Here is a 21,693-nt window from a genome sequence, read left to right on the forward strand (position 1 = left end):
ACCTTGCCTGTGAAAACTCTGCTTATCACGGCTCCGTGCAGCTGTCAAAAAAAAAAAAAAAAAAAAAAAACCCACAACGGTGTGATTTATGCACTGAGGTTCGTACTATCTGACAAGGCAAACAATCGTGCTCTCCGGAGCCGCCGCAGATATGAAACTTTGTTCTGAGCTCTGATTCTGCTTTAGATGAATGAGCGACAGAGTGAAGTGAAGGTCAAACTGAATGCCAACCTTCAGTCGAGGAGAAGATTGTTGTTTTCGGCTCAAAGGAGCGTGGCACGAGGATTATCAGCAAACACGTCGGGAAACGGGCACATGAAAGGAGTCTGCACGTGTACGCACACACACACACACACACACACACACACACACACACACACACACACACACACACACACAGGAACTAGCGAGTGTCTCAGGCTTACCGGGAAGTAGAGAAGCAGAGCTCCACACAGGATGGCCTCCAGTAGGATGAGACCGGATGCTCTGATACTCTGCCAGAGAGAAAGATACGCCCGTTATTAAACTACTTATTTATGCATCACTTACTGAAACCTGCATTAATTAAAGATTTTTGGGGCATTTAGGATTTTCTTTTAAGTTGTTATGGGAAACACGTCGGCACTTTCATCTGACAGGGAGCAAAGTTCCCTCACGGAACAAGAATATAATGACATATACTGGAAAAAGTATCGAATTTTATCATTATATTATAAGCAAAACACATTTTAAAGGTGCAATATTTAGATTTTGGGAAGATACTTTAATCAGAAGAGAAAGATTTTTTGTTTTCATGACAAAACAACACAACTACACTGTTTGTATGTGGCGGACCCTGCCACCTCGCTAGCTTCACACAGTGTTCTGGGGACATGAAAAAGCTTGTTTATCAAGTTATATGGAAAAGACATATATTTCTGAGCTTGTACTAATACCACATTTAAATTGTAAATATTTCACATGTTAAAATTTAGTCTCCAAAACTACATACTGCCCCTTTAAGCTACGGAAGGTCCACATGAACTTGACACAAAAAGGAATTAATGTACATTCTGATAAACCATTGGTGATATATACTGATTTACATAAAATGTTTGGCAACCAAAGCAGGTATTTTAAGCAAAAACACAAACTAAAGTGGGGTTTTTTTGCCATAGAATTGAATATGAAGAAACATAATGTAACATAAAGACACACGGGTTAAATAAACAACATTGTTCATACAACATAGAGATATTTGATCCATTGCTGATGTAAAAATATGGATTACAGCCACTTTAACTTTCATTTTGACTTGTGTAGGTACGAGATAAAACGCAGAGAGTCACTTTTGACATAACGTGGCCAAACTCTGGGAGGAAAATTGTAAGTTAAGGATAGAAGGTGATTCATTGTATGTCTTTGGTTTGCATAATCAAAATGCCCAAAATCTCTAAATTCCAATTCTTTCCTTTATACAAAACGGATGTAGAGTTTTGAATAAAGCTTTTAAAAATGCCCCGGAGGTCTAAACCAGTCTAAAGCAGCAGGACAAATATTCCAGGAGGATTTGAAAAAGGGGGAGTGGAGCATTTCCTTCTGTCTCGGTTGAAAGAGAACAAAGTGAAGTGAAAGCTTTCGCCTCGAGGACTCTTTCATGGAAGGGTTCACAATTTCCAGCCACTTTGTGTGCACCTTTTGTGTCGGATATTTAACAAACATATCGTCCTATAATTGATGACGTGATGCTCGAGGGGGGGCTCTCAAACAGCAGAGCACATCTGTGGCGCGCAAAAGAAAAAGAAAACACGAAATCTCAGCTGCGTAGACGAGAAGACGGATGTTTATCTTGTTCAATAACATGAATCTGTAACCCGAATGAACTCGATTGTTTATGAGAAATTATCTGTTTTTAATCTATCAGAAAGTCTGCGAGGAGCTTTGAAACTAAAGCTCTTAAACTTAGTTTGATAAGAATAATGGAGATTACGTAAAAGGAGGATTACATAATTATGACAAAGCCCTGGAGTATCTCAAAGTTTCATCGGCTTTATTAACGGGAGCGATCTTTTGTTCAGCTCCGCTTGATGTGATGGCGGAGTCTTCAGGTGTGCAGGAGATAGAGCCGCCGGATGTTCAGGCTGTCGGGAGGGTGGTGAATCTTCAAGGCTTATCCTCGCATGTCTAAAGCTCAAGACAAAGACTTCAATTAAGGGAATTAATTGACAGGAGCAACCAGAGGCTCAGAGGATTTCCAAAAAGTTCAGCCAAAAGTTTACTTGGCCAGAAAGTAAACTCGGTAAATAATTTACGCCTATCCCGAACTTTCTTTTTTAAACTGAGCTCAGCACTTCTTCTTCAGTCTCAGCTCAGTTATTTCATGTTTTAAGTTGAAAGTTCTCCTCCTGTGTCATGTTTTTCTTTGCGCTTCCTGTCTTTGTCCTTTTTCCCTGCACTCATCTGTCTTTTATGAGTTTATTCAGGTCACACATTTGTTCTCCAGTCCTGCAATTTGCTCCTCATGTGTTTTCAGTGTTGCCGTGTTTTTTTTGTTTTTTTTTGTGGATTCATTTCAGCCTGATATTGTCGCATGTCTTCTGTTTCTGTGATTTGAGCTGTTTTTATTTAAAGATATATTTGAACGTGCCTGCCTTGGCGTCTTGAAGTTGGATCCTTTTTTTTGATAAACCCAACAGAATTTTGCCAATATATCAATGAGTGTTGACAGCAAGAATTAACTCTGTTTTAATGCTCCATAATTACCGATTGTTATATATAGATTCTGTGCAATATCGTGCAAAATCTAACTGTTATCTGTAATGTTGCACTAGGAACATATCTTATACATCAATTCATCATCATTTATCTCTATTGCATTTAATTTATTGTCATTTTTTTGTTACATATACATCTTATTTTCCTTTATTTCTCATCATCTTTTATCATTCATTTATTTTATTCATACGGAGGGTAATGGACGCTGGTCACAGTCCAGGTTTGCTGATGCCGAGTTGATCTGTGGCGTCTGAGCCGTTTGAAATGATTTCAAAGCTTTAGTTGTGACCGCCCACATACGGACCCACATCACTGGCATATTGATCCAGAGGGGCTTTGATGACCGCACCGCCCAGGAAACATCAAACAGGTAACTGGTGTGATGTTGTAATTGTGAATTGAATGTGTGTAGTCCTCTGTTTACTTTTAGACATTGCTGAGGTTTCAAACCTTAAACACTCTGAAAGGTGAAATGGCTGACTGTAAAATATCATCGCGTCATAAAGATTTTAATCCCGGAGTAATATAAAAGAGAAACAGAGCTTCAGTGTCGAGCAATCTCAGTCCGACTGCTCATTAATCACTCACAAACTATTTAAATTAAATATAATAAATGGATTAAACTCTGCAGGTGAATGTTGGTTATTGTACCTTATTCCTGCGAAAGTGGTAGATGAGTATCATGCTGACGAAGACGATCAGCAAGCAGAGACACTGGAAGGAGAGGACGGCCATGCGGAGGGCGCCGTCCTCTCGCGCCACACACGGCGTGTCGTCTTTGCAGAAGGCGCAGCCCTCCTGACACGGCAGGCAGTCGCTGGACGAGCCCTCGTCTGCATTGGGACCGCTGTCTGCAGCTTTGCCTTTCCTCCCCGTCTCTGTCGAAAAAACACGATTAAGAAATAAAAGTTTAATCTCTGATATTTAAGGCACAAATCTCAGCAACAGGACCAGAAATCGATGAGCCATTAGGATCGATTAACAAGCTGATCAGCTTCTTGCAGACTTGAGAGAGGACTGTGAGTTTTAACCATGTTTCCATGATACAGAGAATACATTCAGGTGTGGTAACCGTCATTTTCTGACATTTTCCTTGCTGCAGACGTTTCCTCTGGCTCCGTTCAGACCAGCTTCAGAAGATAAAAGCGATGAAGTGCTATTTCTACGACGGACTGAATCTTCCTCAGTGTATATATATGCTTATCCCCATCTGACCTTACAAGGATTCATCGACATTGTGTCAACACCGGAGAGATGGATCTATATGTGTGAACATGAAAAGTCAACACTGCTGCACCTTGTTCAGTCGCTGGCATATCATACAAGGCTGATAACTGCGGCGTCCACGGGAGAATGCTCACACAGAGGACATGCCAGGACCAAGTCACTCTCGTCTGACAAGGACAGGGGAGATGGGAAATCTAAAGACACGGCACACTGGCCGGGACTGTTGAAATACAACCCAAGACTACAGTGACTTCCTCTAGACTGTGAAACCAGTGGATATTTTTGCAGGGAGGTCTCAGCATTTCAATGAATTTCAAGCATGACACACCAAGACACTTCTAAGGAGACCTCAGGACAATTTCCAGTAATATTTGTGGCGACAAAAGCGGATATTCTCGGCCAAAATATGATCTTTTCCAAACAATATCTAAGTGGTTTTAGAAACTAACCCTAATCTGATCATAAGCACAGTTATCACAACATAAAAAAGAAAATAGAGCCTAGAGAAACATAAAGAAATGGAAAATCTCAACATATCCATGATTTGCAGAAAAAAACCTTGCCAACATTCATTCAGGCGACCGTGTCGGGGAAACACTGTTACCCTATACAAGCTTCAAGATCTAGATCAGGAAAGTAAATGCATTGAAGAATAGGTCGAGTCACAAACCAGCTATTAAACCACCGACTGCTTCAAAGAGCTGCTGCAACCAGTGGAGGAGTTTGGTCACAATGGATGCTAAAAAAAAAAAAACCCCGCTGGTGAAAATCCCTCCCGGGGTAAACTTAGGTAAAAACCCAAACAAGCCCAGGGGACGACAACAAGCTATTTGTTTGTGTGGAAATCCCCTGAGAGATGCCCATATGGTTGGACAGATAACGAATGGTGGACTTATACGGAGCTTTTTTATGGAGGCTTTATTGGAAAAGGCCATTGTCTCAGAGATTTGCAGGGATTTTGCCTTTAAAAAGAAACTGGCCTATTTTTCAAAGCTATGACTCTGCACATCATTGATCCCTTCAAAAGGACTACTTATCTCCGTAGCAATGAGTCATATCCTTCAGCTCGCTCTCATCCGTTTTGTTTTCTCCTACAGTTGACTGACAGTAACAGCTATAGTAACTTCCTCTCCCACGTATTTCTATGCAACATCCACGGTGGAAGATCACTGCGAGACAAAGGGAAAAGTGAGTCGCGCTGGCTTTCTCTGCAAAGGAGTGTCAAGGATGTCCCCTTGTGGATTAACAGGCTTGTTATTGGCCCCATGGTGGGCCAGACTGCAGCACTACGCCTCGCTAACAGGCTCGCTTCTCCTCTCTATTATTGTGTTGTCACAGACACACACACACACACACACACACACACACGCTCGCGCAACGCACGCACACACTGAGCTTTCATGCAGACTTGCACACATGAGCTTGTGTGAACGGCACAAACAGGGTAGAAGCCGACAGCACCGGCAGAAAAGACGAATTTGCGGGAGCCTTTTTTTTTTTTTTTTTTGTGCAAGGAGGGGAAAAAATATTTTAGGGGTAGAAAATGAGAGAAGAGTGTTAGAACAGGGGGGTAAAATTGAGATGGAAACAGAGGAGGAACAGTGAGGATGAATGGGATGCGACAGGAGAGAGAGTGGATCGAAGTGAGAGTATGGCAGAGTGATGGAGGGCAGGTGAGAACCGCTGGGGCTCTGTGTCTGCAGAAGCCTTTTTTAATTAACTCACAGCAGACAGAATAAACTTGGGGAAAAAAAAAAAGTGACTACCATTAAAAAGATATTTCCCATCTTGAACCTGATGAGCCTCCCCAGGTACTGAGGCTGACGGGGCACCAACACACGTCTCGTTCATTACCTGATTAGAAAATGAGCATGCAAAACGATGGGATATGTAAGGTGAAGATGTTGTTCTTTAGGGGGAGCTGATGGATATCCAACATATGCACCACTGATCATTTCAGCACATCTGCTCCATTTGAACTAAATTAGAGGAAAAGCTTTCCTGGCAAATTACTTTGAATGTGATGAATTCAAAGTCTTAGAAGTGTCTAAAGGTCATGCGCTGGTTAACGAGTGTCCAACATCTGATAATTAACATTTTCACTCCTTGTAACTGCCAGATTAAGGCTGTATAGGAGAACAAAGTTGTAATTTCCAAGTGGATAAATGATACATTTTGATGACAAAGAAGGGTTTTGAATTATGACACACAGTATCTCCATCCGGTTCTAAGTGTGAATACTCAATACACAACTTTTTGATCTTTACACTCCTCAAAAAGCACTCGTAAGGTCATGTCGTATAACTGGAAAGAAAGGGAAAAAATTAGTAAATGAAAGGAAAACACTCAATATATGAAATTTCTGATGGACTCTACTTGAATATGACGTTGGTTTGTTTTATATATATTTTCAAATGGCGTGAAGAAGAAAAAGTATTGAGATGAATATCAGAACTGTGGCTTGTTCAGGTCGTTTGAATTCAGTATGTCTAAAATTTGCCAATCAAAACTAAAACTGTAACTCTCAACTGCATCTTGTGGTTTATATCAACAGTGTTTACCGTGGAAAGCTCCAGAAAAAGCTGCAATAGTAAGTTCTGTTACAGTAAAAGTAAAGATTTATATCCAAAATAAAAACAAGTCTTGCCATGTTGGGTTTGACTGTAAATTGGCTTTGCGGATGTATTACGGAGAATCTGGATACAGAGACTTCCTGTTTAGCCTTTCACTAAGTTTAATGGGGATAAAAAAAAAAAGATTTAAGAGCGCAGCTGTTCTGCTTTCAAGCATTTATTGATTATATAAAGAGTCTGACTGAGTTGTCAAAAGTCACCAACTGCATCTTCACCGCAAAGTACTCAGACGGAGGTTGTTCAAGGTTAGAAATTTGGCAAAAAACAACACAAATTCTTCCGATGGGACCAATTAAATCACCTCTCAGGCACCAATCATCTGACAGAACAGTAATAAAGAATATATCGTATCTGTTATCGCCTGAACAGGTGACTTACTTGTGAAGCCGTTGACAGCGACTCTGTTGGGGTGGTAGAATCCCTTCTTGCAGTGACACTTGTACTTGTCCAAGACGAATCCATGACCGTGCATCGCCGAACACTGCGAAGGGAAACAGACGCATATGTCAACAACAGAAGAAGAAGAAGACGGTGGATTTAATAACTCCTGAAAAAAAAAAAAGTTCAAACACGTCGTCTTGTAACGCAGGACTGATACGACACCGATATAAAAAGCAATTAAAATATGTCAATACTGAAACCAAAACGTGAAGCCTGAAGCCGAAACTCAGTGGGATCAAACGTCCGGCGGGAGGGACGAGGGTCTGATTATTTAAGTTGCGAGCCTCCTCTCTCTCCGTCTGACTGACTGAGACTTCTCACCACTCGATATTAAATTAGCGGAGCTTCTTCCATTTGATTGAAAGTCTGATAGGAAACAGACTGAGGGGGAGAAAAACACCGAGGGGTGTCAGGGGGGCATCCCTGGCAGACTTTGTGTGCTGTTTGCCAAATTACAAGATATAATTAATATCTAAATTAAGAACAGACTTATTTGCATGATTAAGGCAGAAGCATTAATTCTATTTCCTGTGGGGGTGAGATTCCATCTCCCTCCTCTGTATGAACATATTTGGGTCACTGACATTAAGCTCTAATTTTCATCCCTCTCCCCCTAAAACTACACAACGGTCGTATTTTCACGCGTGTTTCTCTAAACAGAGACGATAATGACTTATGAAATCCCAAGAAACAACGACGGGCCAAGAATAGCGACGCTGCTTCAGCTGACACTTGACACGCCGTGAAGTGTTTGTGACCCGAGCTGTGAGATCTAGCGGCGAGGCCGGTGGCAGCGTCTAAATGAAGCATCAGTCACCGCGATGCTCCTCACAGCCGAATGGACTCCGCACGTCTTCAAGAGGAGAGCTATTTCTGACTGTCTCGCAAGGTCCTTGGTGAGGTCTGAGCACCGTTTTTTTTTTTTTTTTTTCAGTCTGAGAGTGGAGGCCCCTCAGTTAAAGCCTTGGAGAGGCCGGCCAGGTCTCGAAAGCACAAGGTAATTACCAGGTTACCATTCAGGGAACAAGTTCCTCAAACAAATTCCACTGAAGAGACCGAAGCATTTAAAGTGGCACTACACGAATCTCCTCGATTCAGCGGTGACAGCCTTGAAAAGCTCCTTTTTGATCAGGCGATCGTGAACCTGTGTTCAGGACTTTGGACCTGCGTGTTTAGACTTTCACAGACTGATACTGAAATGTTTGAACATTACCACCATCATGTACCGCAGCTTCTCCACCACTTAGATTTTTTTCCTGATAGATAAAAGGTCGCCGACACCATGAATTTTTCTTTTTCCAAGTTTACTTCATCATGCCTCATTAAAAACCAGACAGAAGGGGTGCTGTAATATCCAATATTTCTGGCCAAATACCACATTATGGCCAATTTCCTTTGGGACTTGTGCTGACATTTTTTGGTTTTGTGGCGTGCCTTCAACTGAGGCAACATTCTGAGGCTGCCTTTTCAACGATCGGAGGCAAACTGAGGCAAATAACTCACGTGTAAATGATACAGATGACAATCCCACATACAGTAGAATAATCCCCCTATTCTGTCACAGTATTTAGATTTTAGTTTCGTATATATCCCGGTTTTATGTTGAAAGAGTCCCTCCTCATGTGTCGTGATTTGCTCAGCTCTTCCTGTTGTTGTCTTCTTCCCACGTGAGTTTTTCTTTCAGGTGTCAGGTCGCCTACGTCAGCTCCTCCGGTCATGCGTTTGCTCCTCATGTGTCTCCAGTGTCGCAGTTCCTCGTGCTTTTTCAGTTTGTTCTGAATGAAGTTTTTGTCTTTTGAAGCCAAAAATATTACTTTGGTAAAAATCATAGTTGAGGAAAAAGGCATAAAGAATCTGATATTAAATGTTTTTGAATATCAAAAGCACAGGCTAAAGTAATAAATAATTTATTTGCATCTATTTTTGCTGTGCAATAGCTTTCCTATAAATTCATTAAAAAAAGTGAGAAATGTAGTAAATGCAGTGGAGTAAAAAATAAAAAATTTTGTCTCCAAAATGTACCAGAGTGGAAGTTTGAAGCAGCTGAGAATAGAAATACTGGTGCACATTTTATTTGGGCAAACTGGGGATGAATCTGCAGGACAAATGTTCCACCATGTTGTCTGCCTCTTGCTTCGATTTCTCGGTTGTGTATCTGTTCGTAAAAAAAAAAAAAAAATTCTGCCCGGTGCAGCTTTAAATGAGCGCTGTGGTGCAACGTGAGGCAGGTAACTGATTTCATCTCCCGACAGTCGTCTCCTCAGGACAGGTGGAGCGTGCTGCAGCTACCGCCTGCCACTGTTAATATGCCCACCTCACAGAGACACTGGAAGAAACAGCCTGAGACAGGTGTGAGCGTGTGTGTGTGTCTGTGTGTGTGAGCATGCATATTTTGCGTGTGTGTGTGTGACAGGGAGAGCCAGAAATAGCCTCGGCAGTGCATCCCACTCCTGCCTGGTGTGGTGATTGATGCGGGGGCTCGGCTGTGGAGCGTGCTGAACGGCGGAGCGGACCCAGACGGCCCAACCTGCCTCCCAGCTACCTGCCATCAGTCACATGTGAGTCCAGCCGAGGGGCCAGACTCATATCCACAGGCAATAAAAATGGAGCCCTTGGAACCAGAACTGTGGGTCTGGGATACAGTTCAATGTGTAAAGTGGCTCACAGGCTTAACTTACAGGTGCACGTGTGACTGAGATCCATTTACCTGATACTAAACAGTGAATTTTAGTCAATTGAAAGTGATTTAATTGGCAAAAATAAAGATATTTTTGGTTTTCAAGCACAAATATCAAACATTCACTCACTCCAACTTCTTAAATGTGTGTTACTGTCATATATTTGGCAGCAACTTAATCATATATGGCTCAGGGATAAATCTTTAAAGCTATCCTAAAAAGAATCTGTAACGAAGTCAGTGTGTCGCCCTGATTATTAATTATAATCTCAATATTTGGGGACAGTGAATGCGTCTGCGGTTCCGCTCACACAACCAGCAAACTTTCCCTCAAGCTCATTTCTTTGTTTTATTTAACTGGATTTGTCAAGAATCAAGTCGGTAAAATGCCTCAAACTTGTTTTTTGTGGTGATTACAATATAAAGTTGATGTAGATATTTAGTTACTGTGGAAAACATTAATATAATTTGATTAAGAGTTTGTTATGTTTGTGTTGCAGTTGTTCAAAAAAAATATGCATTTCATCCTCCGATATTTTTCCATATCTGTGTTCCAGAGCAGCTTCTTGCTGCATTAGGAGACAGGAAACTGAGAGTTATTGTTCAATTTACCAGCGTGAATTACAACATCATATACTGTCATGCTCTCATTATTTCCAAATACAGAACATAAACCGCTAAATCTTTTCTAATTATAACACAACATACTGTTTTGAGTGTTTCGTGTGAGCACACATAGCCCGTGACCTACTTCTATATGCGTGACATATGCTATTCATTATGTGCGATGATGTTCTGTTGATAGCGGAGCAGCCCGGGCGGCCATGTTGTTTCTCCCGTAATGAGCTGAAGGCATCAACTGTGCAGCCGGAGAGCAGAAATCACATCAAATTAAAGCGGTAATTAATTAGGCCTCTATGATGGAGAATAATGTGTTCTCGAAAAGTTGCTGGTGAGATCTGACGCGGACGCAAGAAGCAGATTAATCTGCCCTTCAGAACGGATATAAAAAAAAAAAAATGTCTCTTTATTTGTGGATGCAGAGACAAACAAATATGATCCACGCCTCATTTATTTTTCATGACAGCCACGTGTAACAGAGACACCTACAGCTTGTACCGCTCGCCTTCCGACGCCACAGGTTTCCCCCCACCAGCGCCGCTCGTTGTTGTTTACATCGCAGCTGTGGCAGCTGTCAATCAGCCGCGCTCTGACATGCTAATTGCCATGGTGACATGTGTGTGACCGCGAGCGAGAGCCTTTTTATCGGAGTGCGTCACGCTGTCAGACCAGCATGGTTTTGCCTGTGACAGAGAACGCTTTGAAAAAAAAAAAAAAAAAAAAAAAGGGCCGCAGGAATCAAAAATAGACACAACACACACTCAGTATCTCTCTCTCGTTCTCTCTGCAGTTTCTTACATCAGTAACGTTGTGATGGATTCATAATTTATTACTGATCCAAATTCTTTGACGTGATTTAAAGCCATGGACAAAAAAAAACAAAAACGCCAGCACTGAAGAGAAATGTTTCTACTGAAGAACGAGACCGACCTGCACAGAGCCCCCGACCTGGACCCGACCCAGCACCTCTGTGATGAACTGGACTGGACAGTGATTTGCAGCTCTGGAGCAGATCATAAATACTGCCACTGCACCTTTCACCAGTGACCAACACTTGCAATTTGCAGATAAATCTGAGAGTCCTACAGTCTGCTGAGATACTCACACATAAGTTAAACATGTCAGAATTTGTGTGACAGGAAATGATCTGAGTCGGAGTTTGTGTCCTGCAGATTTGTTAAAACGGGCCTGAGACCGCGTCAGAGTCTGAGTGAGAGCACATTTTCAAACATGTTTTGGGGTTGTGTCTGCCTTTATTTGAAAGAGGCAGTAGAGAGATGACAGGAAGTGATAGGAGAGAGGGCAGAGATGACGTGCAACAGAGATTCCTGGCGAGATCTGAACCCGTAATGTTGCTGTTGCACGGGTCGTGTCTCAAACCCCCGAGCCACCGGGACAAAACATTTAAAGCATCTGCAATTGTGGCTCAAAAGATTTAAAATCTGGACAACACGACACTTTCTATCCTCAGAATATTTATTTAATTGAGGAAAAAAACTCCCACGAAAGACTCTTTACCCGATAAAAAATATGAAAGAGACCATTCAAACACAGCCAAAGGAGCCGACCCACCAAATATCAGAAATGTGTTGTTTTATAGAACTTTTTTAAAATATACATTTACAGTTTTCAGGTTTTTGAAATGTAAGAAAGACGTTAAAACAACTTATTTAGCTGCCGAACAGGAAACAGAAACGCAGATATAAATCTCATAATATACATTTTAATGAGGCATCCTAAAAAAATCTGTTACATTATGTTGTCTGGATGAAAATGAGATGCGTTATGCGAAATGATTTCATTATCCAACAAACATTTAGCTTGATTGAATATTTACCCAGGATGCATTAGTCAGCAGCAGACAGACATGTTTAGTGGGGGTGAACGGGCTCCAATCATTGAAATGTCTTTGTTGTTTATGACTTTTGGCTCTTTTGGGAGCAGCACTGTCGACCCTGACCCTTCTTTGGAGAACAAGCGACCTCTGAACTACACGTTCATCATCAACAACGTTCATCATCTTTGAGCGATAAAAAAATAGTATTTTTTCAATTCAATCCATTTTCTATTTTCACTGAATTAAAACTGCACTAAAGTGCGACGTCCAACACTTTGATGCTCTTCAGAGAAAAGTTTGCCAGAGTGAGGGTGAGGTGTGCTTGTTTGTTAAATGATCATTTGTACTTAAGTCGATTGAGTCGTCTCGAGCAGTCGGTGGTATTTAATGTCCCCCCCCCACACAAAAAAAAATCCCCCAGGGTGCACTGAGGTTTTCCAGGAACCAAACCTGTTCAAATGGCACCTTTACAAGAAGTTTGTGGCAGAAAAATCCCTCCTGCCATGAGGTCCGTTCGAGCTGGAGCTGTTTCAAAGGTTTTCATATTTTTGGATTCAGTTTAATTTTAGAGGCTTTACTGCTCAGAAAGAAATTTCAAATGAAAACAATAAAAAGTAATAATTACATCAACAACACTATAATAATCGCAGTTGTACGCCCCCACACACCAATCGAGTTGCTGTTTATTAATTAAATGATGGGCAGAACTTTATGACACTTGACCTTTTGTGTATAAGATCCCAACACACACATGCTTTAAATGCTGTCGTAATCAACACACAAATGGTTGAGTGATGGCCAGAAATGTATAGTGTGAGGTCCCAATGACCTTTGACCCTTTGACCACCAAAAATCCAATCAGTTCATCCTTGAGTCCAAGTGGACATTTGCACCAAATTTGAAGAAATTCCATCAAGGTGTTTTTGCGACATCACGTTCACAGGAATGTGGCGGACAACCCAGAAACATAATGCCTCCAGCCACGACTAGGCATAAAGATAAGACAAAAAAGAAATGAAAAGGATGGAATTTAAATCACGTTGGATGTCTCTGCTGCTAAAAATGAAATGTTAAGAAATGACAAGAGCACGCAAATATGTCTTATTTCAAGCATAAAAGAGAGTGAGGACATCAGCATCTCACAAAGTATATAAAAAACTCAGCAGAACTGCAACATCTACTGTACATCTTGCATTAATCTACATTAGACTGCAGCGCTCACTGCATACAAATGTGCACGCACGCTCCATATTCTTCCCCCGACATCAAACGCAGCAGTTTTTTCCTCCATCACCTTTCTGTGACATGAAGCGGGGGAATAAAAAATATAAAAAAAAAACCAACTCTAAGAGTAGCGCTAATTGATGCAGAGGCCAGGCGTCTTCCACCTGACCAGGAAAACCAGGAACTAGCTCAATCCTGCTGGCTAATTAGAGGCTGCCGACGACTCTCCCTCTCTTTGAAAATGAGCCCACGCTCTTCCGGTCCAGCGCCGTGCCGAATCAACCGCTAATAGGCCTCTGTAGATATTTGTAATGATCCTACAGAGTGCAGCACAAACCCTGAGGAAAGCTCATCCTCCAATAATTACAGATTGAACTATAGGAGGTGCAGAAAAAGGAGGTGAGAAGGAGAAGATTTGGCTGGAGGGCAATTTACTCTGCACGCACAGTACAGTCATGTCGGTGCTGTAAGCTGCCAGCTCACACTGTGTGCGAAGGCACCAGGGAAACATGCTGTTTGTTTTAGAGGACGAGCAACAAAACAACGGCGTTTAAAACGCTGCTGCGGTTCTTTTCTTCTTGACACTCTTGCCTAATGAGATTCTTTAAATTAAATAAACGCACACCTGCACACATGGAGATCAAATTATTCCTCTCAGGGAGCACCAAGAAGGGGAGCTGAATAATGTCTGACGCAATAGTCTCGGTGTTGTCAGCGGGGTTATCTCACCTTTGGCTCCCGGAAGCGTTGACGTTAACAAGGCATGGAGGGCCTGACAATGAGACACTAACAATGTGAATTTATGGACATAAAGGCTCCACAGTGTTTGGAGTTGGACTCGTTGTGAGGACTCAACGTCGGGCAAAGGCGCCTTTTTGGCATGTGCTCGAGGTTAGCAGCCCAGTCGCCAAAACACTGACACATTTCCATTGTCATTCCTACAACAAACATCATTTCACACTCAGATTACATGTTTACGGCCTGACTTTCATACCAGCGGGTGGAGGGGATGGTGGTGGAGTTATAGCTGAGAAAATCGGCAAGTTCTCGAGTGAGTTTCAACATTTGTAAGTGTGACGTAAACTGTATATTTTTAAGGCGACATGGGACATTTCCAGCTGTGTTTGTGGCTACCAGAGCAGATTATCATCATTAGCCAAAACAAGTTATTTTTGTGCATAAGCACAGTGTTGAAAAAACTGAAATTTTAACTGAAAGAAATGTAAAGTTTTAACATTTTCAGCTGCCTTTCTTGCGACTGAAACAAGAAGCCAAAACATGATCTTCTCCTGACAATAACCAAGTGGCTGCATGAACTTTATCAGACCATAAGTAGAGTGCTGCCACAATTTAAAATCTAACCTAGAGAAACTCAAGTTGCGACATAAAAAGTGTAAAGTTTCAACATATCTGTTGTTGTAGAAACAATCGGGCACCATCTGTACGCAGCAGGGCACCCCAGAGGGCACATGACCAAGTTTGTCCACTGAAAGGACGCCGTGGAGGACAAACTGCTGTGGAAACTCTTTTGTTTTGAAATAACAAAACAAACCAAGTGCACAGCAATGAATGATCAGCTACTAGTGAGCAGATTTCTATACATATGTTTGAAAGTATTGGGAGAATTTCAACGGGCAATCAAAAATCAGTCAGTCAGGCTGTGTAATCTTAATTGTTATGTCAGTCTTATATCTGATAAGTTAAATACACCAGCATCCCAACCCTTCTGGATAGAGACGCAATAGCTGCTGTACATAGACAGTAACGTGTGAAAGCGGCAGTATGATCACAAGACATTATTGGGTAAAAACAAAAGAAGGTAAAGTACAATAAGAAGTAGATACGTCTAATATTACACACCCTCACTGTCTAATTGGCTGTCATTGAGAAGATAAAGGGTACAACACACATGTGGCTCAGTAGTCACTGAATGCTTTGTGATGAATTGGTCCATAAGTTGGAGCAGCAAGACTGCAACGTTTGTATGAAGCCTCGTGTATGAACGAGAGAGCAAAAGACACAGAGGGGAAATGAAATGAGTTTTGACGTCAATATATTTGCTTCAGGCCGGGCTCGGGCTTTTTCAGCTGTCGGGCAGCGACTGGGGTAAATAAATTGGCTCTGGATCTGGTTCAGACCACAGTTTCAGGCCCGTGCATTACTCAGACATAGAGACAAACACAGAGACACTGCAGAGCGCTGCATGGCTGTGGCTCAGTGCTCAGAGGGACAGCTAGACAGCCCAGCCAGGCCTTTAAACGAGGTCAACTAGCAGGAGTTAGCTGGAGCGGAGCTGCCTGGACAGCAGGGGCCTCGCTTTGGGTCCAGTCCAAAGACCAAAGCCTAAACACCAGTGAGATAAACACCCTGGCCTAGAGGGAGCTTAACACTGCCATCAGGCTGAGACTAGTACACATGGCAGACAGCACTGGGATATTGCTTTCATAATCACATTCACAGCTTATGTAAGTGTCAAAGTGAACCAGCCGGCCACATATTTATTCCGTGTTCGCACCCTGAAATGCACAGTTATGTTGACTCTTGCGACCGGCAACGGACAGTCATGCAAATAGTCGAGCACACTCGGGTCAGAGCGAGGACAACGAGCACTTAAAAAAAGAGGGACCAGGCGCGCACAAAGTTTCCTGACATCCTCGCTGCAGCCTCCAGCGACAACAGGCACAAATAGTGTCGCTGGATGATGAATAACAGGGAAGTCTGCCGCCGTTGTCCACTCACCCTGCTCGACTCTCCTCATGCAGTGTACAGTAACTGCAGGATTCATTCCTCCCTTGAAAATCCCTGTCTTCCTATTTTGTAGCTTGGAAGTGATTTAAAGATATTACTGTTATAATTCCCCTATGAAATGTCTAAAAACGACAAGGCCTTTCTTATATTTTTTTGTTCAGTTGTGTGCTTATAATATCCCAAAAGTTTCCAGCAAAGTTCAAACCTGGACGAGTCTGACATCGTGCAAAAACCTGCTTTTGTTTCGCTATAGTTGCCATATCCTCAGTTTGAAGATACGCACCATGCTAGTGTTTTATCCTGGCAACTGGGCTGCTATGCAAATATGTTAATTACATTTAAATTAAACTCCTGTTGGTAAGAAAGTTGATTCACTGACTCTCATTCCCAACTCGTCAAATACTGACACTTTCAGTCTACAACCAAGTTGGGATCAAGTTGGGAATAAGACGCAAAAAATTCGACTTTCTTAATACAACATGAAGAAGATTTTGCAATTACTATCTATGAAGTGATGTAGAAAACATTGTGGAATCAACACGATAGAAGGAACAATCACGGATGAAGAGGCCGTTTGCTGACCTTGTACAGTAAAATGAAACTGCCTTTGTATAATTGAGCTCCCTGTGGCAGTTTACTATAAAGACAGAAAGTCACCAAAAAGACTTTGGCAGCCAAAAACAGGGATTGTCTAGATTTAGCCTTTAGGGGCACAGTGCGTAGCCTCCAACCCTCTGCTCTTTCATGTTGAAAAGACCCAGATATCTGGATCATCTGATCCCCCTGGTTGCCTCCCTGCGGACGTACTCCGAGGCAAGTCCAACTGGGACGGGACCCTGAACACATCGGAGGGATTATGTATCCCTGCTGGTCAGGGGTAGCCTCGGGATCTCCCAGGAGGAGCAGAGGACATCAAGGCTTTTTCCCCCCTCAGCCTGCATTCATCATGACACGGACCCAGATAAGTGATGAGAAATGGAACGATGGTCCAAACATTCATGTGGAAGAAATGATTGATTCATCGGAGTTTCTCTCTGTGGAGGGACGCGGATTCTCAGTGCAGGGTCAGGCTTACGTAAACAGCTTCGTCAGATCTAAACTGAAGTGAAGGCAGGTCACTCTTAAACCAAGCTACTGTCACTGTATCTTTTTGTCTGTGCCGCTCACTCTTTCTCTATTTCTATCCTCTGGAAGCACACGGCTGTACTCGTTTCACATCCAATCTCATGGGTCCATAGACAAACATTACCTCTGCATTCCACTTTTTTTTTTTTGCCCCCCCCCCATCCTCCACAGACCGAGTGTTTGCTTTCTGCCTTGGTTTACTGTGCGCTGCTACGGCTGGGCAGCGCAGATGTAAGACTGCGCCCGAGGGCGAGTGTACTCAAGTCTTCAAAGTGTTTCCATGTAAATTCAGAGTTCCAGCATTATCCACAGAGCCAATTAGCGAGACAGTGGTTAAGGAAGGGCTGCACTGCCAAGGGCCGGGGGCCAGAGTTAAAACCAGAAGTGTCCTGTGATCTCTCGTCCCACTGCGTTATGGCCAACAGCCCTCAACCTTGATGTTTTCATCTCCAATACCCCAAAGGAGGCTGGACCGTGGGACGCAGAGCATCTTTCTGCTGTCCAATGTGGGATTTGAATTTTTGGATATCAGCGGGTCCACTTATTGGTAACATGAAAATGTGGAGCATGACAGAAAAGCACAAGCTGAATCCAAACTGAATATTTTTTGGGACATTGGATGATGAAATGTGGGCAATGATGCAGAAAACACTCAAAGTACATTCAAGTGTTCTGACCCGGACTTTGTTGGCCACGACTTGGTACTGGATGTTTCATTTTCTTGATGCTAAAAAAGCGTTTAAAATATATCCCAATAGATGGAGGCATTAATCATGTCGGTGAGCGGAAATATGACCAACAGGCCTGACACATGGCTTGGGAAATTGAAAGCTAACAGGCTAATGGATCTCAAACAGGCTAACATTGACATTAGCTTCTCAAACCGGTGTTAGCTCCTCCAACAGGCTGACATTAATGTTAGCATTTTCAACAGGGTGGCATAGATGTTAGCTTCTCCAACAGGCCAACACTGACATCTACTTCTCCAACATCACTGTCAGCTCCTTTAGCAGGAAAACATTAGTAATAGCCAAACTTCTACAGTGAGCTAAAATCTATATTAGCTTTTCCGACATCAGTGCTAGCTTCTCTGTCAAGATAAGACCAGTGTTACACCTCCAACAAGCTAGCATCTGTGTTAGCTTCTTAGCAGATAACATCAACTTTAGCTTCTTCACCAGTTCTGGTTTGAGTTGCATTTCATCACAATGTTTCAAGCCACGTTGCTCCACATCTCAACAGTGGTGCTGCCATTTTTGTCAGTTTTAACTGTTTTCCTTCTGACGTAATTCTTCAGTTAGGACGGTTACGTAGTAAAGATGAGACGCAGTTATGCAACATGTTTCTGTGATACCAAAAACCCTAAATATCATCCTGAACTGAGATAAGATATATTTCAGACTTCTGAAGTTTCTGTAATGAGGCCCCAGGTCTACTACAATGCTTCATGATTCACAAAAGGATTTGCTGAAATTGAAGGGTGCTGGTGCACAGCAGTATTCTATTTCCTTCCCTTCAAGCACCCTTATCAGCTCTGAAGCATAATCACAGCTTTGGTGAGATCACTGTAGATAATTAGCAATTACCCTATTTATAGGCTCCTGAACATAGGCAACATAGCAAGGAATGTAGTTAATTAGGACGCTTCAAGCCTTTTTCTCTCCATCCAAATCGCTGAAACGAGATCAGCAGGTTGAAAGGGCCGTGGCCTCGTGTGAAATAACTCTTTACGCGGGTCCCTTGTGGGAATCCCTGCCCCGCTACGCTTCATGTTGAATGAGTGTAGAGGCAACACTTGGAAGGGGAAGCTGTCCGACTAACAAGCAGATAAATGTTGTACAACTCACGTGTAGCTACAACATTCTCATTCATCATGTCGAATGAACAATCAAGGAGTGGAACAGCCTCAATTTAATAACGACGCCTGATAACGATCTTTACGATAGGCGGCGCTAGTGCTCATATCGCTTTTGTCCACAGGGGGCGCCAGAATCTAGGAAAAGATGTTAATCGTAGCTGCACAGTTTACAGTTTACCTCGATGGGTTCCTTGTTTTATTATTATTATTTAAGCAGTTAAAAAAGTCTCATATAACATGTATTGTATTACTGAACAGTTAATTTCATTTTTAATCCAGAAATCATTAGATTTAATTACCGCAAACTGCTTCTCTTAAACAGGTTACTGGTTAACCAAAGCAGAGTTTATGTTAAGACGACAATTTAATTGTGCATTTTATTGCCTTTTATGAGTTCATTTCAGCAGTGGAACACTGGCTGCTTCATGTGTATCCACCACTTCGAAAAAAATAAATAATTAAAAATATGGCCAATTTCTAGTAAAGAAAATGACTGCCAACACAAAAGACAACTCATTATGGTTCAGAATGAGGCCTGAAAACCTCTGCATGCAAATGAAGCGACGTGTCTGATGCCCAAATCAATCTTTTTTGTGACACACTGATTAATGAGTTTCAGTTAGCAATCATTTTTTTTCCAAAGTGATTTAAATGAATCCCATCAATCCAACCTGCCATACAGCAAATCCCTCTCGGGCTGAAGGAAACAAACCAACCAAACATAAGAGAACTTTACACTTTGACTCCTGCACCACTAAAGTTATCGCTCGAGGATGTTCCCATGCTTTGTGATGCGCAGGTTTTTGTCTGATCTCTGCAAGTTACAGGCAGCTGCAAGTATAGATTGCAGAACAATGAGATGTAAATCACAGGAACAAAGCGTGACATGAGTGACTCGGGTCGTAGGTCACCGCTGAGGTTAATGCCAATCAGCTTTTTGTGCTTTCTGTTGTTGTTTAAACCTGACTGCAGTGACGCCTCAGTCAATGGTGGACTGATTTTTGGATCTATGTCATTATGTCTGTGTACTTGTAGTAATCACATAGTTGGGGGAAACGTCTATTGAAGCCATTCAGACTATAATTTGACTATGTTGGTGTCTGCTGCACCTGCAACATGTGTGGCACACAAGAGGGATTCTTCCTCTGTTGGTCTTCCATGAGTTTCTTCTATTTTGTCTCCATTACTGGGTTTTTTTCTGAATACAACTGCGGTCACATGTTTTTGATCCTGACTTTCATAACGGCAGGTGGAGGGGACGATGGTGGAGTTTCAGTTGCGGCAGTTCGAGCCTCAGATTCAACATTTGAAAGCACAATTTGCGTCAACAAAATCTGATGAAGCCCTTGTGACATTCAACCCCGTTTGTGGTATTTTAAACCAAAACGTGATCTTTTCCGAACCCTTACCAAGTGTTTTTCTGTTCCTAAACCTAACCAGATCATCAGTGCAGTGCTGTTACAAGATCAAATTGACCCCTAAAGCAACGTGAAGTTGCAACATAAAGAAATTAATGGTTACGTCGCATCTGTGGTTTTCAGAAACTAGGAAAAGGTCCCTAAAATGTGCTCCCCACCTGGTTACCCATGTTGGGTGTTTATTCTAAGTGATTGTTTTTTTAGTTGAGCTTAAATTCCTGCTCAGGTAAGGGTTACTCTCGGGATTAGGGAAATAGTGGTTTCGCTCAGAGGAAGCCACCAGGGAACTGTTGTAAGTCAATATAACGTCCTCACGAGCGAGGACAGCGAGGACGTGCCGTGTGCACTTTTTTCTGTTTGCAGAACTGAGAGCGAGAGAAAAACCAGAGAGAGAGACAGAAGGTGAGAGCAGGAGGGTAGCAGCAGTTGTTTAACACTGATGGCGTTATTAATTCAGCAAGCACAAGGTACACGGCGGAGAAATCAGCGTGTGATTGAGATGATAGCTGGCCGGGGCCGGGGCGACCTTGTGAACCAAGGTCAAGATGTAACAGTGAGTCAACAGACAGAGCCGGAAAATATCCACTTCAGCTCCTCGACAACAGAAAGAGCACCGCGGAGAGGCAAAAATAAACCACACGTGCTGTCGAGTGTACAAAACACCAACACCATCAAATGTCCCCTGCCACGCTGTGGTTTGACACCTAATGTGTATCTGTGTGTGTGTGTGAGTGTGTGTTTTGGTGTGGACAGGCAGCCATATGGGTTGTTAGCTGCAGCATTAGAGCGACTGAAATTATAATATCTCAACTCCAGGAAAGATTTAAAACTATACGTCATGTTCAGTATATGTGTTATATCATCACATCTAACAGGAGGGTCACGTGTTCAGTACCTCACCCATCTTTCTCCAACTCGCTTCTAATTCTATACTTCATATTTCATTTATATTTGGAGTTAATGCATCATCTTTCAAACACTTCCTCACAATTTGTTTCATTATCACTTCCCCTTATTCCTAAGAAGGAGTGAGAATCGTTCCTCTTGATCTCACCCTCTGAGCGAATTTGTACTCGACTGTCACCTCCTTAATGTGTGAACACGAGGACTGGAAATCGCTGCAAGAGGCA

The 21,693-nt window shown here is 42.4% G+C and overlaps 1 protein-coding gene across 2 annotated transcripts in view; it reads right to left on the reverse strand.

Moving 5' to 3' along the window:
* gpr158a (G protein-coupled receptor 158a) overlaps positions 1–21,693 on the reverse strand; it is a 72,378-nt gene that overhangs the window by 33,851 nt on the left and 16,834 nt on the right. For both annotated transcript variants that reach the window (XM_037079861.1, XM_037079860.1), the window contains exons 3-5: positions 6,993–7,095; positions 3,406–3,632; positions 426–494 (exon numbers count right to left, since the gene is read on the reverse strand). In XM_037079861.1, coding sequence (XP_036935756.1) covers positions 426–494; positions 3,406–3,632; positions 6,993–7,095 — 399 coding nt within the window. The remainder of the gene's footprint in view (positions 1–425; positions 495–3,405; positions 3,633–6,992; positions 7,096–21,693) is intronic.

This window comes from Acanthopagrus latus, chromosome 19, assembly GCF_904848185.1.
Source record: "Acanthopagrus latus isolate v.2019 chromosome 19, fAcaLat1.1, whole genome shotgun sequence".
Taxonomy (NCBI): domain Eukaryota; kingdom Metazoa; phylum Chordata; class Actinopteri; order Spariformes; family Sparidae; genus Acanthopagrus; species Acanthopagrus latus.